Source organism: Chroicocephalus ridibundus, chromosome 5, assembly GCF_963924245.1.
Source record: "Chroicocephalus ridibundus chromosome 5, bChrRid1.1, whole genome shotgun sequence".
In the NCBI taxonomy this organism is placed as follows: domain Eukaryota; kingdom Metazoa; phylum Chordata; class Aves; order Charadriiformes; family Laridae; genus Chroicocephalus; species Chroicocephalus ridibundus.
The window spans coordinates 17,547,981-17,566,797 of NC_086288.1; the positions used below are offsets into that span (position 1 = coordinate 17,547,981).

Below are 18,817 nucleotides of genomic sequence, written 5' to 3' on the forward strand. Positions count from 1 at the left end.
CAGCGTTTCCCTCTGTCAGCCCGTTTTCTTCCACGTGTGGGAAACCCAGACGGAGCCCCTGGGCTCCCGTGCAGTCCCGCACGGGCTGCGGGACGCCCTTCAAAAGCGCATCGGGGGAGCTCCCCTCACCTGCAGGTCCACCGCTTCTGAAGGAGGAGGGAGAACCCCGGGGGCAAGTCGATGGCCCGCGGGCAGCCGCCCCTTCCCTCCCCGTGAGCCCCGGGCCAACCCCGGCTCCTGCCGCCCGGCCGCCCCTACCCCCGCGGTAGTGGGCACAGCCTCCCCTGCCCGGGGAAGGTGAGGAGAGGCAGCGGCGGCCTTTCTCGCTTCCTGCCTCCACAACAAAAGGCTGACGCGGGGAAACTCTCCGGAGAGCCGGGGGATCGCATCGGCCCCGCGGGCCTCGCCACCGGTCCCCCCGTCCGGGGCGCTGCCGCAGCCGCCTCCCCGTCCCCGCCACTGACCTGTGCAGCAGGACGCTCTGCACCGAGTCCAGGTCCTCCAGGTTCCTGGTGACGGGCCGCGGGATGCTGTACCTGCCCGCCCCGAACATTGCGGCCGCCCGCGGGCCCTTCATCGCCCGCCCCGTCGCTGCCGCCGCTGCCTGCTCCACGGCACCGGGTACTACGGGCGGCCGTGGGCAGGTGGGAGCCCTTCAACCCGCCCGCCTCCGCCGCGCCTCCCGCGCGGTCCTAGAGCCCGCCGGCGCCACGCCGCGGGGCACGGGGGAAACGCGTCCCACGCGGCTGAGCTGGGGAGATTGTGTGACTGGTCCTGACGAGCCGGTGGTCTGCTGCCGCCTGCTCCTGCCGGGAGGTCTGTCCCAGACCTCTGACCGGCCGCCGAGGGGGGCTGCCTCACGCTGCTGCACGGTATTGTTACTTTCAGGAGCTAGCAAACTCTGAAAACACAAGTTCCATATAAATGCAGTAAAATCATTCCTAACTGCAGCCATAGATTTTTTTTTCGCTGGAGCTGCATCCACAGCTCCCATTATGTGAGAAAATAGCTTTTCCTCACATATTTTCCTGTTGGTTAAAATAATGGAACTGCCAGCTGATTCTATTTCCTTAAGTATTAATATGAAAAATTATCAATCCCACAAATTCGAATCCAGTCTTTGTTTCTCTCTTTCACAAACAGTAATGACAAGTGGTTTCGGATGATTACTGAGTTACAAGTAAGGACTCCTTACGTGTTTCCCATCTGCAAAATTCTGACACAATATACTGAATGAACAGGGAGGCAAATGTGTAAAAGTGGTGAGACCCGTATCTTCGACATTTTTATTTCTTACCCATGAATTTACACCATTTATGTTCTCTGCTCCCTTCTACAAAGTGATCAGTTTTCTCTAATGTTTAGAATTTTTGAAGATGTGGTCATGTCCGTATTTTCTTCCATAGCTGATTTAAGATCAAGAGCTATTACGGTCTTGCAGTCAGTTATTTAGAGCATCGGTTTTAGTTTCTCTCATTTATTGTGTCTGAGATAATTATAGCAACACAACAATGAAGTTGTTTCCCAGAAGTATCATTAAGAGGAGGAACATTAGCATGATACAGAATGAATAACAAATTGGAAGCCATTTAATATTTTAGCATCCAGCTCCATGGGATGCTGGCCACTACATGGAGTAACAGCTTTAGCTTTCGTGAAGACTTTGGCTTGAGTAGACAGTGTCAACAGCTCAGTTTGGAGAAGGTGAATGCAGGATCACAGTGAGACTGTGTCTGGGATTCTCACCAAGTAGTGTGGCTCTAAAATTTAGGTATCATACCTTTTTCTGCTTTTTAAAATTCTGCTTGCTTTCTTTCTTTAATACCAGGTAGAAATTTTAAGACAAGGACAATCTCATCTGAATTCTACTACTGTCAAAGACGTGGAAACCACCGTCATCCTCTGAGGTGAGCAACATCAGTGGTACTATTTAGGATTATGACCATAAAACCTTTGTCATGATCTTCAGCACCAAGGCTATGGTGCTAGGGAAGCTGGAGGTATACCACGATTTTGGATCTAACTAGCAGTGGCTGGAGGAGTTTGGGATGTTAAGTATCAAAATAAGCATAATGCTTCCACAGTGGGCACTGTGAGAACTTGCAGTACCCACACCTTGATTTCAGAAAGCTGGTGAAATTGCATGGTTGTCGTATACCCATTGCTCTAAGAAACCATTTAGGCACAATCCATGTTTCTAGGTGACTGCACCAGTGGGCAATGTGTGGTCTGAAGCTTAAAATATTTCACATACAAATGTTCTTGGAAGTATGGATCAGATGGCAAGGTTAGAGTTTTTCCTCCTAATCATAACTACTTTTGTGTCTTCACAGTGTGTCTGCTATGGTAATTGAGCCCTGTGAAAGCAGGGAAGAGACAGTGTAGGTAATTTTAAACTGTGTGTTCACTCTTGTCTACATGTAGAATTGGAAAAAACACCCACAAAAATTATCTGATTATGCTTAAAGTAGCATCGATTAATGCAAAAATATTTTGTAACTCCTCTTTGAACTAATCAGCCTTTGGCAGCTCAGCATCTGACAGCAGCGTGATTAGGATCCAGAGCTGCCAGCGCTTGTGTGTATTTTCCTCAAGCAAATGAGAGGCAAAAGTCCCTACACATAGATAGTGAGGCTATAAATTTTAGGCTAGAATTTCATGTAGATGTGGGACTTCAGCAGCTTATCTGCAGCGTTGGATTCCCATCAGTCCTGTATAATGTGGTTTTCAGAACAGCATTATGTAACAGCAGCAGAGAAAAAGTTGCAGAGATTTACTTTGCTATATTTTTTTCACACTAGTGTTATTTTTATTCCCTGAGGGAGCAGAGATGTTTAATTTTGTACACAACAGTGGTGTGTTTTCCCAATTTGCTTAGGACAGCACAAAACCCTCTTCTAGGTCTGGCATTTACTGGTAGAAGACAACAAAACTCCCAAATATTACCATCAAAATCACACTATGTTGCCAGAAGGCCTTTCCAAGATGCTTGTCAGCTTCTCTTTGTCCCTGGGTTCCTTCTCACGGGAGACCATTTTTTGTGTTTCTTACAACTACTGACCTAATGCTGAGCTTAATAATAACATCATCTGCTACTAATATTGTACTTTTACACAGGCTTAAAATGGATTGTGAAGATCTTTATTAGAATTGCTTACAACTCAGCAAAACTAGAAGATGTAAATGTAAATAAAGAGAGCCTCAAAACGTGCCAACATTAAAAAAGGTGACGTAGGTTTTATGTAGCTTATGAAACAACAGATCCAGCACCATGCTGCTGATAAACAAAATTATTAATTTTAAAATAAAATAGAATGTTTTCTAGATATGAATTACAACTTTTACCACTGTTGGTGTGCCTAGGCTCAATATTTATGGATGACACAACTGGAAAATTAAAGAGGATCAGAAATTTGAAAGTGATAACAGTGGATACTTTCTGAGACATATATTTTTTTTCTGAATATATTTATCTTACCTTAGCTGCACATAAGTTTCTTAAGGAGGGAGTTCTGAGCTAGGATTAATCCTCTAATACAACTTCTGCAAATCCTCCAGCCCTTGAGATTTACAAGAATTATTTTAGTTGAGTCTTATATATTGAAGTTTCGCTAAAATACCAAGTGCCATTTCATTGTATTTTCTGCAATATTTTAGCATGAGCATAGTAGGCCACAGAAAAAGGAAGGTCACCATTCCATTTGAAGTCTGTCAGCTTTTGTATTTAACTCTAAGTACATATAGAGAACATGGCATTACAGCATATTTCCTGAATCCAATGAAACACATGCAACTGGAGTTGCATTTTAGATCATTTTTTGCTCATAAAAAGTTCTGCAATGCAGAGAAACAGAACCATTAGGGATTGGGGAAGAAATTTAACCAGGTTAAAACCAGAGCAATGACAACAAAAAGAATTTTAACAGGCACCCTGCATACAAAATAATTGTAGCATGCTTGGGCTCCCCTTCCATTTGTGGTACTTTTACTGCCTGTGGAACTGCCTTATGAAAGCCCTTCTGCTTTGTTAAAGAGCATTTCTGGTGCTTCTGATATAAAAGGAAAAAAAGAAAGACACAGCAAACTATTATGATGCTATGCTTATGATGGAGATCTGAGATTGTAGTGTGTTTTTTTTCTTAAAGAAACAGTTGTTAGGCTCTTGGTACTCTTGAAACTATTTCCTATACTGACAGGCTCAGAAGTTTTTGAATCATAATCCCCTTTTGGAAAAGACTAAAAGAGGTAGTAAAGCTACTTTTGCTATATTTGAAGACCTTTGACTTCCTTGACTTGTCTAGTAAGTTTTAGTGTGCCTAGGGATCAAAGACTAACCTGCTTTCATTAGCTGCACAAGACGGAAATCAGGTTATCATTACTTCAGAGGTATGATTTGTCATTTATATCATTAGCTGTGTGATATTAGCAGTCTGAGGATAGTTGAAATCTTTTGGAGGAGACACCATTCCTTCCATTGAATTTGGAGGGGGAAATATTAGGTAATTATTAATCAGTCCTCTCCTCTTGAGGCAACACATACTTCCTAGTCTGATGTCCTGGCAGTAGCCAACTGTAGGCTATTGTTGGCTGCGGCCCCAGGATGGGTGAAGTATGAGGCTTGAGTGAAAGTGGTTGACTGTGACTCAATCTGGGTAAGACAAAAGTTGTGACAAGACTGTAAGAATTTAATGGAAATTAGGAGAACTGAGCAGGGAGGATTTGGAGGATTTGTCTCTTTTAGACAATTTTTCCTCATAACATGGTGATAAATTAATAGAAAAAGCTATTTTTTTCTGCTTAATAATACCTATGAGTAAGGGAGACTGTACCTTACTGTACTCAGTTCCCAAAGGAAGGGCTATGGCAAATTTTTCTTTGACCACGAGGTTACTTTCCTGGCTATTCTATCCTTCCTCACCTCTTTGCTTATGAAACTATCCCAGTAACAGGCAGCAGAACAGGCACTGAGAATGCATCTTACTAGCTGCGATTCATAGTCCAGCATATTAACTTAAGCCCCTGTCTACGTCCATTTATTTTGTTATGCCAAGCTATAAACTGTGGCAGCTGAGTGTCAAGTTCACATATCTATTGCATTAAGCTGTGGTAACTGAAGGCATCCAGCAATGATGAACCGGAGACCACATTTTCCACTCATCTGAAAACACTGATTTGAGGTTTGACAGCCAAAGGATTTTATTTTTTTTTTTCCATCTCACTGGCTCATATATATTTTACCTTTTAAATAGGAGAATGTTTATCTTTGGATGTAGTAGGCAAGCAGGGGCTCTACATTACCATAAGGGATGAAAACCCATAAAGGAAACTGATCAATTAGCACTAGATTGTTCTGTGTTGTGTTATATTGCCTTATCTGGTAAGTGGGTTCATTAACAAATATGCTTCTACTATCTTAAAAGCTTAAGAATAACTGCAAAAATTAGTAAAAAGTAGTGATTTGCATTAGTGAATATAGTTCTTCAGAATCATGACCCATAAAGAACAAATATGCATAAATTCTGCCATTCTGTATAGAAACATTCTTCAAGCCTATACTGGTTTATTTCTATTATTACTTGATCTTCTGCTGATTAATGGTGGCTAGCGATAGTAATTTTGTGGAGAGGATATTTGTTGTCAGATAACAAGATATGCTCTCACTCATCCGAACATGCATACTCAGGCGCTACTGCCTATCTGTTGCCATGTTTTAAAAGATTGAGAGGTGGGGTTGGTAGGGTATTTGTGCCAAGGAGATGTTTCCAGGCTCTGCTTCCTTTCCATAACCAGCTATCAAGATTCCAGGAAGCACAGGCAACACTATACTTTTCACTTCTGATAGGACGAAATATGGACTTCCACTTCTGGATTTGCTTTTTATTCTAATCAAGGCTAGATGCATATTAAAAAAAAACAACACATGGAGATTTTGCTGTTATTGCATCACTTAAAGAATAGCTCCTTCTTTTCTGTCTGTATGGAAAAAGCTGTGTTCCCCGAGTTGTCTTGTTAACTCACTTGTATTCTATCAGCACTGCACTGCAGAGAGCAGAAGGTTTAGCTCTGCTACGCTGAGTTTAATGATCTGTCCTTGTCAGAGTGCAGGGGCGCTAAATACTGTGTGCGTTACTGTGTCTGCCTTCAGTTCAGCCTTCCAGCAGCAAGAGGGAAAATCCAGTTTATTTGTCAAACAAATTTCCTGTAATTCTAGCATCTCTTCAAAACCAGCCACAAACGCAATGCTTTTGACAAACTGGCAAAGTCAGCAATACAAGAACCCCTGGAAATAAGAATTAATAGTCCACGAGTAAACCATTAGTCTAAGGAGTAAGCGATAAAGTGAAGAGCAGCGTAGGATGATGTCACTCATTTCATATCAATCTATCAGTTCCCCTCTGCAAGGACTTTTCAGTTTGTAGAATAGTGGGAATAGGGTGGCTACCTCATGACCTTTAAGATAATTTGCTGGATTCTTATTACTTCCTCTAAGACAGTTTTTTGTACTAATGAGGAGCCTAAATCTATCTGAAAAAGCTATCCTAAAAATTATTAGATTATTGATATATTGCAAAGACTGATAAAACATAATTAGATTTTGTTAAACTGAAGCTGATAAAGTTCTTGTAAATTTGTCTGTAAACATGATTTGTGACCATCTGGTCTTCTGAGAAATAGACGAGAACCATAAAAAGGGGCAACTTATGTTTTATATGAACATCTGGGCAAAGTATAAGAATATCTGGCAAACATGCTAAATTAAAAAAAAATATTCTTGAACTTTGAACCCAGATTTATTTTCTAGAATTGATTTTAAGGCTCTCTCTCCCTCTTATCCCCACCTTCTGGACTTGTCTGAGTTTCTGGAGTCAAAGACTTTTCTGTTCAGCTAGTCTCATCCAAGGTGAACAGCATGATGTTGTTGCATTATGGTTTTGTTTGCAAAAACTTTTCTTGAGTGTTTGTTCTTGATTTTTTTTGTTTTTACAAAAATAAGCACTTTTTTTCTGAGTCCAGCTTCCAGACACCTGTGAAAATTTAGTTTTTATTTTGAAGAAAATTATTCCTATACCTAATCCTAGTGGTTTCAAAGTAGAATGTGAAAATTCAGCTTTATTGGTACTAAGTAAGAAGAAAACCCCATACTTTTATTATTTTCAGATCTCATAATTAAAAAGAAATTAATGATTAATGATTTGACTTATGCTAATTAATATTTGGGGCTGGCAATGCAGTATATGTCACAATCGTTGACAGTAACCCACAGCAAAAAGCATTCTGTCATATATTCATACAACAGCAATGTTAAGTTTGTGTATTAAACTTATTTAACTGAGAAGGAAAGGAAAATTACGGAATATTGACTAGACACCCTGTCTGTAATTTAAAAATTTCCAAGCAAATACGTAGAATTCTCTGCTTCTTAAATATATAAATGCATAACACTGAAAGCAAACACAACTGATGTATAGCTTGAGAAAACAAATACTTTTCTCACTCATTTAGTTTTAATCGGAGGCTATTCTTTTACAATGTAAATATTTTAGTAGCTCACAAGATTTTTAAAAAAAGCAGAATAGCACCACCTGGTGCTGATCAAAGTTTTTACGATCAATTCCAATTACTTTTTTTGAGATTATTGCTGTACAGATAAACTACTGCCTTTCACAGTCACAATTTCAGGTAAAATGATTAGGGACATAACTTTATTACTATCTCTATTTTAACGTGTCCTGACCCATCTTTCTTATAGTCACCTTTTTTTTTTTTCTCTAAATTGTTATCCATTACTTACCAGCTTTTAGGGACTTTTAAAAAAAGTTCTTCTCATAGCTTAAACATTCTGGACGTGTAAAAAGTTATTGATTAAAATCTGATTTCTAGGCTTTTCTTCAACTGGTGTAGATTTGAGGATGATGAAGAACTACAGCTAAAAGTGAACTTCACCACTCTTTTTCGTTGTTTCTAGTTATTTCTGGGCTTCCTCATGGTGCGCAGAATTATAAGCATAATTGAGGTTAAGACCTACATCCTCAAAGGACTTCAAATTCCTCAAACCTGTCAAAATTAATGGGAAGTTAAGTGCCTGAGGATGTATCCCTAAAAATTAAATTTCTCAGCATTATATATTTATTTCTGCAAATAAGAGAATTAAAGATAGCGTCTTGTTTTTAAGTCATCTATTTCCTGCTTGATATTTACACAGTCCTCAATTGAAGACCATGAAAAGTATAAAAAAATCATTTGTATGTCACATCCCAGCAGGAACCTTAAATTCCAGCTACATTTTGAAGCTACCTAGAATTATAGCTTAGATTTCAGTCTCCAGCTGTGCTGCCACTCTTAAGGCTTTCTGATTCTGAAGACTGCAGAAACAATAAAAGGAAACCAACACCTCAACATTAAAACTGAAAAGAAAACCTTTCTTCCAACGCTTAGCTGCCTCTCCCCTAACCTACCTTGCCCTTAAAAAGTAAATAGAACCACTTGGAAAAAACTCTGAGCCTAGTTTTGTCCCTGCTGAAACTACTGAATGCTGAAGCTATTAGACGACAAACTGCCATAAAACTTTATATATTGGTAAAAGGATTAACTGGTGTTGACTGTTACTTACTGTGAACACCACGAAAGAATAAGGTGGTTTATTTCTACTTGATGTTTTGTTTTTCTGTGTTGCAGTTTACCATTCATTCTTCCTCAGTGACTGATAGTAACATTATGATCACTTTGTCCCATAAATACCACTTTGTGTGCCTCTGTTTTGATCATTACTTTTTAAAGATGACTTGTGTATAATTTTTTGTGAAGTAAGAAAATTATTTTTATAAACCCAATACATTTATACAATAAACACCAATATGCTCATAAAATAAACAAGCCAATAACTAGGTAAACTGTCATAAATGATTAGGGGATGTTTTGTCACAACATTGTTTTGGAATTTTTGTTTTGTTTAATTTTATATGTTTGAAGTATTAAAAACCACTAAAAATAGTATTTTTCAGATAAATGAGGCAGAACTAAGCACCTTTATATTCAGAAATTGCTGACCAGGAAGCTAATGTAAAGAGATTCAAAGGGCATATCTTCATGAGTGCACACAGCAGGAGGGTAGAGATCTATCAACTACCAAGCCAAAAACGTAGACAGTAAGAGTAATATGGTATGAGATAGTTGCTTGATGCAACTATCAAAGGTGTGATCAAAGCTGGTTAGCTTGGGCACAGTGCTGTAATGATACATTACTACTGCTGTGCTACCTATCAGGAAATCAAAGTATTCACAGTTCTAAAAATAGTTGTTATTTCTTAGATAGCTGCTAGCTAGATGATGAAATCTTGATGTTAATGTAGTCTTTATGGTTTCTGTAATTTGTGAGAGAACTTTGTAAATACATTGTGTCATGTCTTGGCTTGATTTCCTCTTGTCTTCCAGCATCCATGCTATTTCTCACTGTGTACACACATAAAAATCAGGACAACCATGGAGTTATTTAGGACAGGATGCTCTCTCTTACTGAGATAATGCAATTCTAATCAAACTATCATGCAACTTTATTTTGTTCTGGTCTCTGAAATCTCAGGTATTTGTTTGCCTTCCATCTTATCAAGGCACTTTGATCTGACATAGTCTCCAGCTTCCTCAATGTCTTCCCTATAGCAGATGCACTTGGTGATTTTGATCTAGTGCATAGGATCACACAGCTGAAAGGAGACCGTGGCACTGCAGGGACAGAGCTATCTAATCCTGTGTCCCAAACCTCTGGAAGATTCACTCCTTAGCTATAGCAAGTGTCATGGCTTCTTTCTTACTGTGTCACTGTAGATAAATCACGTTTCTTGTGCAGGCATGTCCTGCATGCGTGGGTTTACCAATAAACGGGGTCTTACAGTTTGCAAGAGATGTTGAGAATCCTGCTTTTCACTGTTCTAATTTCAAACACTGAAAACATTCTACAGCCTATCTCAGTTGAGGACAGTTTTTCTGAATCTTCTATGTTTCATGATGTGGCTGTATTTACAATGGGTTTGTTTTCAGTATCCACAGAGGGATTTAAAAATCCAACTAACCAACCATGCTAACAAATTTTCAGACTATAAATTTTAATTTGCAAGCAAGAAACACTAGAGGGCATTGGAAGTTCTGTGCACATACATCTGGTGACTCCACAGTGCTCTACTTTAACAGCAGTCTTCTCAATGTGATTAACAAATAAAAGATTACTAACATGATGGAAAAAGCTGTGGAGGCCATGTGCAGACTGAAAAAACCCCAAACTTCTGGCACTTAAATGACAAGTACAATGATTGCTTTGGTCAGCAAGCACATGTAGCACACGCAATGCAAACCAACATAATTGAAATTGCACATGGATTTTTCTGAAAATGGAAGCAAAACAATATTAGGTACAGCCATTTCTGAAAATGGAATTGTATAACTTGTGACCGGCAGCTGGTAGAGTTATATATTCCAGCCTATCTCTGGTCTGAGAAATAGAATTATTTTTTCCCCTGCATGCGTTGTATAAATTCTGTTCAAAATTTAACAAAAATACTGATAACTTCACTAGGGTCTATTTTAAGTGAGTTCTAACTGCATGTGTTCTCATAAAGAGAGAAGGAAATTAAAGACAAAGCAAGTATATACAAAGAGGGGATTTTAGTAGCTTAGAAGTCATTTCTCAGTGATAGGAGTGGAACTTGCAAGATGGTTCTTTGATTTTCCTGCAAAAAAAATGCAGAAACTTCTGTGTCCTATAATACGTCACTGATCTTCTTTCCTGGAAATAATCATGCAGGGGAGAAATTCTAAGGATGCAAAGAGTTCTTGAGACAGAACTGCACATACAGGACATAAAAGGGGAAGGTCTTCCTTTGAGGAAAAAGGTTGCTGACCTTCCCTTATCTCTATCTGCTTTAGATGCGTGTCTGATATGTCTGTAGATGGCAGACTTCAAAGAGGGTATTATTTTGAAAAGTGCAAATGCTGCCCCAGTGCCAGAGGGAGTGATGCAAAGTGGTGCAAGGAAAGGCAGCCTCCTCCTGCTTCTCTGATTCCTATCAGTTTTGCAAACCTGCACAAAGTTGTGCACCATGACAGTCTGGGGTCCAAAATACCAGAATTTATTGCTGTTTTTCTTGCATGGAGTTCTGTGTTTAATAAAAAATGTTTAAGTCTGGATGTTTTTTCCTTAGTCGTTTTGCATACTGCTAAATTACCCAGCCCATGTAGCTATTTAACAACATCTGTCACAACTGAACTGTTCTTAGGGATTTTAGAGATTTCCAGATCAAGAAAAAGACGTTACTCATTTTTATGACTCTGAGTTTTCTTTTGGAAAAATCAGAGGAAATGAAGCATATTTTATACAGAGCTATGATATATACACACATTGATGTCATTATCTGGGATATCACTGCAGTGAAGCGGAGAAACAGAAAGCCAACTCCAATGAAACTGTTGCATCCCATGACTTTAAACCAGTCCCAACAAAGGCGTATTCCCTTTAGAGAATGAAGACACATACTAGATAGGAATCATATGAAGTATGTTCTGCGAGAAGAAAACAAGCAGACCACGCCTCTTTTTCAAGTGGGAATCATTGTTTATTGCTATTTTAAAGCTTTTGTGTGAAATCCAATGTAGAATGCAGTATTTGAGTTGCATATAAAGTAACAGTGACTAAAATTGTGCTTTAACAAATAGCAAATAAATTATTTGAAGATTTGAATTATGTACTATGGCTACAACACAGATGATGCTTTCAAAAAAGTATGTTTTGTAGGGGAAAAGAAAGGGAAATGAAGTTTTTTCATCACTGGATTAGTGTTTCACATTCACTTTCAAAAAATCTGACCAAATTAAAGATAAACACAAAGTGAAATATAACCACTTCTGAGAACGCTGGTGGCAAGGTTATGCTATATTGTAGATTTATCAGGTAACAACAAGAATAAAGAACAACTTTTAGCAAGGGAGAACATTAAATGGACTTTCTTTACCTGTCATAAGCTCTAGGGCTTACAAAAATAACAGACATCTTATTGCATCCTTCAGAAGTTATCAATAAAAATTTGTAAGGCTTGAGGTCACACAGAAATGTTTTGAGAAATTACAGAAAATCTGCAGGAAGCTTACAAAATGATGACCAGAACTCCCGTTGTGTTTCCCAGTGGAGCAGCATCAGATTTGTGTCTGTCAGTTCAGGCTTTTGTGAATAGCTTTTTTTTTTTTTCATTATGACAAACTGCTGGAGTTGCCACTAGCTATAGTTTTCACCAGAACAATTACACCATGGGATTTGAAAATGTTTCCGTTCAGAGTCTCAGATGCTGTGGATTCTGATTTTTGCTAGCAGCTTTTACAATTGGGAATTTAGATGCAGGCACGTGAGCTAAAGCCCCAAACTGATGAGATCAAAGTTACTAAATGAGAGGTCTTCAGGAACTGAAACACATTATCTGCACCTTCTGCACCAGAAATACCTTGCATTTTGTCATTATATTTATCTTTAAAGCTTGTTTGCTTTACCAATTAAATATTTTTCGGTTCATAATCAACTGTAGTTAAGAACTTGTGCATCTTATTAGTGCATAATTGTTGTCCATCTCAGGTAGTCATGAATGATACAACCTTTTTTCTAGCTATGGTTAATCAGAAAAATATTTTGGTTTCTTCTGGCAGTGGATTTGCCACAATGACCCCTGTCTTAATCTACAACTTCCAGATTCCAAACAACATAAATTTTAATAGCTACTGTACCACTGGAAAACAGGAGACAGTGTAACTGTCATTCAGGGTCTATTGTGGTAAGTTGAGATGTACCATTACTCTCTCTATGCCACACTGGTGGTGGGGTTTCTAGCGTGTTACAGGCACACATCAAGTAAAACATGGAACAAGTATTTGTAGCCAGGTTGAAGAGTCAGTTGCATAACCAGAACCTAGCCAAAATGAATTACAGTAAAGCCTTTTATATTGACTCTTGCTGCTAACCTGATTATAAGAGCTTTGTCTTCACTAGGAAAAGATGTATAATGAGTTGAACGTTAAAATCATAGTATACTTAAAGTAGATGTAATAACATTTGTAGGTTAAGATAAAGCCTCATTTCTTTCTCAGGAGAATCTTAAGACAGGACTTTTAACGCTGGAATCTGCAAATTATTTGTACATCTTTAATGTGCACAAAATACTTCAATGATTGCCTGGTAGCATTCAGTAGTTTATTGAAGAAGAAAACCAGGATTCATCCAGAAGCTTTTAAGGAGAGAAACCACATCAACATATTGCCAAACAGGAAAGCAATATCAAAACTCCACAGGGTGTTGAAGAAGAATGGCATGATCTATACAGTGAAAAAGAAAAATCTTTTTCTGTTAATTTGGAACATAAAAGAGACTAACTTAAAACTGTCTGTAGTATCTGGTACCTGCTGCACAAACCACTTCAACTTATGTTTACCTAGAGCTCTCTTAAGCACAAGTGGTTTAGATGAAGAAAAATTCAACTGCATTACAGCAGAGCACATACCTTCAATTTAAAACCGCATGCCAAAATAATACCAATGCATTCCAGAAACATCTATAAAGGCAGAACTTATGCAGCTCTGTTTTTATTAATGCCCAGTTATGTCAAGATGCATAACAGGCCTTTATGATTATAATAAATCAGTGGCAAGGTATAGAATAAAACTCATACTGTAGCTTAGGGGTATGTTTTCTGATTGGTAACTGATGAAGTCATTCTATGAACTTACTGGAGACTGCTGGAAGGGTAAGGTGTAATCACATTGTTTAGATTATGGACTAGTTTCCATTTTATAGTAAAATATAAAGTACACCTATTTTTTCTGAAGTATTTTTGAAGCATTTATAATATTTCTGCTTGTATTACATGTGGACATTTAAAAAAAAATATTTCTAAAAAAAAAGTCATTTAATAGCTCACTGATCAGACCAGCTTTAGCACCTTTTATTACATTGACAAGTACCACAGTGGTGCTGTGCATACCTTTGGATATTTTGTGTTAAAATATCCTATTTTATTTATCTCTCTGACTATGAATGTTCGGAACAGAGAGGAATAGCTAACCATGTATGAAAGCAGCAGCTCTCAGTGCAATTAAAAAGACATTCTTAAACTTGAAAAATTGGATTCTCAGCTTTAAGGTCTGCCACGAACAAAGAAATAAAACTTTGTAATTTATATTTCTTCAGTTCTTTTTAATCAGTAGGTCAGAATCTGACTAGGAAACAGGACTTACAGAACAATTTCTCCGATTTCATCCTAAGCATTGAGGAACGGAGTGAGACAGCAAGTGCAGGATGTTCTTTTGGCCCCCTAGAAGAGCATAAAAATACTAACACGTTACTTTTTGGAATCCTTTTGAGGTGTGGTTGTGCCCTGATGACTTTCATCATTCTGCAGGGCAGCAGAGGCAGCTCTTTCAGCTCTGTGAAGGGAGAACACTGAGAATTGCCCTCTTGACATTTAAGGAATTCTGTAAAGGTTAAGGAATTATATTTCTGGAGGGAATCCCAATTTGATCTCCTCCACAAAAGAGGCCAACAGTAACAGCAGGGTGTTATTGATTAAAGGCTGGAAAATGCAGAAAATACCATTTTACAAAGGACTAAGGAAAAAATTCATATTGTACAATTTGAAAATATATTAAAGCAAACATTTAAAACCAGTAGTTATTTCATCAATTGAAATAAATTATTTTTAATTTTACAAATTTTTATACCTAATGACAATTTACAGGATAGCTAACCTTTAAATAATATTTCTGTATTTGAAAGCTTTTCTGGTTTTATCTGAAATAGTTCTAGCTTATGCTTTATGCTCTATATTAAAGTTTTTTGTGAAGTACAGGATTTAATGGAGTAAATTCCGCTTAATCTGCAGATACCATTGAAAACAGTCCCAGCTAGTTCTTCCCCAGAAATCATGGGAACTTTGCTCAAGTACTGAGCCCAGGAGAGAGGCAAAGTAACAGCTGACTGCAAATTACTTTGTACATTATTATCCAGCAAGAATTGCCTGGAATTATTTTACACTTCATATGTTATAGTATATTTTTGCAATACTTCCCCTAAATGACAGTAGCAAGTTCCTGATAACCTTTTCTCTATACCATGGGTCATTAAGCAAGTTTTGAAACAGCAACTTTCACCGCTGTCGCATGGACCGTTTTTTTTTGTGCAAACGAAATAATTATCTGCCTGGTAGCAGTACTAAGACAGTATCCTCTGAAAGAACATAAAAGACGTGTCTTTTTATGTAATTATGTAAAACTATCTTAACCCTCCTAAAATATCCTAACCCTCCTTCTCACCTCTAGATTATTTTACTTTAGTAAAATGACCTGAAGATATGTCTTTCTTGCCTACCAGTGAATTAAAAATGAGAAGGTTTTTTCAAACTAAATCCACTTATTTCAAAGACTCTTCATGCCAGCATGGTTGGAATGAAAAATTATAAGCATCCTGGAAGAGCAGACTGCTTGTTAGTAGGGAAAATGCCTGTGTAATACTTCTGTCACACGATGTAGACTAATCCCATATCATTTAGTATTTTATTATTTCAGTGACGTGTTGGGAGCACAAGCACAGACCTCAGTAATGGAATATGCCTAATATATCAAAAGCCATTTGTGCTACATAGGACAGAAAGAATAAATTTGCAGATGAAAGCAATTGGAATAGGGCTCCCTTTATTTAAATACCTCAGTTGTATTAAACGGTCCATCTCCACAGTTTTCAGATCTATAAATGAAGTTATAGGAAAAAAAATGTTTGCTTATGCTGATAAATACCAGGGAATACAGTGCAGGAGATCTGATTCCCACTCTCATGTTCTCGCCATTAGTTATGGCTACCATATCTGGATAGGTTCACTTTTTCCCATTAGAAATTCTGACCAGCTTTTGAAGATATTTTCTGTTTCTCCAACATTTTGTCTGGGAGGCCATGGATGCATTTTATTGTGTCCTACTATTGTTTTACACATATGCAGTAACTTTTGAAACATCACTAACGTTTCAGATCCACTTCACAGGCTCAGACCATCTGCTTGTTTCACAAGCACATTTTCTCTCAGGGAAATCCGGGGTTGAAATCTGTGAGCACAATTTTGCAGAAACTTCAGTATCAGTTCAATACCTTTCTGTCTTGTGTTTCACTGAGAAGCTCCCTAAGATGAAAAAACAGTTACAGTGCCTTTCCTGTTCTAAGTCGCTGTATTTCACTGTCTGTTCCTCTGTTAATCACCCTGCACCTACTTTTCTCATTTATTTCTTCCTCAATTTTTCTTTTTCTTTTTTTTTTTAAAGCTAACTCTGATACATAGTTTCTTATTCTAACTATTTCATTGTTCAGGAATACTACCATCTCTGAAATCCTTCCTCAAGGTGCATATCCGATGCTACCTATCTATTAGACAAACAAAAATGGATATATTAGAAAAAAGTGAGAGACAATTATTTACAGTCATAGACAAAAACATTTATTTTTTGAACTATTGAATTGTGGACACTTAAAACTCTGAGAACATGCACGATTCTTCTCTCTCCCTCTCTTTCCCTATTATATAGTAAATGCAGTGCATTGTTTTGAATTAGGTCCAGATGCTATGGTGAATTATAAGACACATGCTTAGCTTTGTACAATGTGAATATTCCTGCTGACTCAGTACACAGCTCAGTGTGTGCCATTATTATTTACAAAAACAGGACCCTAGAAATAGGGCATGTAGAAAATTTTTAGGACAGCAACCCTGAGTTTATGAAATCTAGTACAATTGTGGCTTGACTTCCAAATTGGACAAAATTTGCAATTTGTATCACTCTGATATATGGCCATATTAAGGTCAATGTGGTTCACAAATAATAACAATGCGGTTGATAGCATTTAGTGGCACATAATTAAAAAAAAAAAGTACTTAAAAGATTCCCTTTAATATCTGAATATCACTTAATCCAAAATTCACAGCTTATTCACTGCTTTACCTTTAAGGAATTTGGGTTTATTTAAACCCAACAATACAAAAGGATAGACTTAACTATGTCGAGTCATGAAGGTCTTCCTCCATTATCATTATGAGCAGCCCTGTGGAGATGCCTTAGTTGTTTGATTGTTAATTATCATACCCAAAAAACATATGTTGGGTAAACCCACAGGAGTGAATGACTGTAAAAACCAAGGTTGGATCTCTTCGACCTTCCTGATGAACCAAATATCCAAGCCCTGCAAAAGGAAAAAAAAAAAGCCCATGTAAAACACACTGGTAATTGTTCAGTGTCCTTATTTTAATGAGACATTATTCTAGAAGAGGGACTTTTTAGAGACAGTAGAACAGAGAGATAAAGAGGCTGTGGATTCTCCATTCCTAGAGATATTAAAAACTTCAATGGATGTGACTCTGAGTAGTTAGCCTTGCTTTGACCAAGGTGTTGTACCAGCTAACGTCCTGCAGTCCTTTGCAACCTGGTTTATTCTATGATTTGGTGATAACACTTGTCATTTTGCAGATTCCCAAGTATTTTTGTCTACTAGTAAATGGCTATGGGCAGCCTGCGGAATAGAAAAACAAGCTTACAAACCTGGACAAGCAGCTAGGAAGCTTTGCAATTATATTTTGGAAGATTCAGATTTTCTGTTGGACATGTTATAGTTCTAGCCACAGATGCTTTTTTTGTGTATGGTGAAATGGTATTTTCAAAGCTCATAAATGGTGCAATGATAAAATAGAAGGTTCTTTACTATGATACAACAGGACAACGTTTCTCCTCCTCAGCAAAACTAGAAAAGAACATGGTGTACTTTCCACTGACTTTACAGCTCAGATATTCTTTCTGCACAATTATGTAAAAATATAATCTACCATCATTGTAAAGGCTAGCAGAGTTATCTTTTTTGTCTAATCTAATATAACTGATGCACATGAACTTTTAAAATCCTAAACATGTAGGGTGACCAGAGGTCTCAAGGACATCTGTTTCACGGAGTATCTGTTTGGAGATATTGCAGATCTAATCTAACTCACTTCATTGAAGCAGACTAGAGTGTACTTTAGGCAATCAGATAGATCCTTAAAAATGCAGATGTTTGTCTAACACAGCAGTTCTCAGAGCTCTGTGCTGGTAAGTCTGCTTCCCTGTGTGACTTCTGCCTTGCCTTCCCCTGCGGCAGCTGACCGCCCATTGGGCTTCTTCATACCGGATAAGAAAAGCTCTGACTCCAGCTGGGGTCATGGCTCCTAATTAGGGAGCAGCTGGTCTAACCAGGTCTTAATAAACTAAACACGATGTCTCGTAGTAAACTGCTCCAGAATTTCCTGATGGTGGCAGTTTTGGAAGGTTTTTCCTAATATCCAACTGGATTTTAATTTACTTTTGTTTTTTTTTTGCAAGTTGAACTTTCCTGTTAGCATGATGAATAGCTGAATGCTATACTCTTTACAAACACTCTTTACAGACTGAAAGACATTTCTTACCCTTTTTTCTAGAATAAATTCCTACAAGTTTCCCTGAGATATGTTTTCTAAATGTGTTCCCTTTTTGTTCTCCTCCACATGCTTTCCCCCATGCCTATATCTTTCCTGCACGACAGTGCCTGAAACTGTGCATGCACTCAGTTGAGGTTTCATCACAGAGCAATTTTTTATTATTTTGACATGACAGTTACGTTAATATATTCTATACTGAATGACCCTTTTTTGCAGCAGCATTGTGTATGACTGGTATGATTTGGGATTCACTTCACTTCCCAATCTGCTATCTGCTAGTTATTCCCCATTTTTTAATTTATTTTAATTTG

The 18,817-nt window shown here is 38.0% G+C and overlaps 1 protein-coding gene across 1 annotated transcript in view; it reads right to left on the reverse strand.

Annotated features, from left to right (window-relative positions):
• Positions 1–576, reverse strand: part of INTU (inturned planar cell polarity protein) — a 54,632-nt gene extending 54,056 nt beyond the window's left edge. The window contains exon 1 of the mRNA XM_063335752.1: positions 465–576. Within this exon, the coding sequence (XP_063191822.1) occupies positions 465–553 (89 nt within the window). The 5' untranslated portion in view covers positions 554–576. The remainder of the gene's footprint in view (positions 1–464) is intronic.
• Positions 577–18,817: the final 18,241 nt, after the last annotated feature.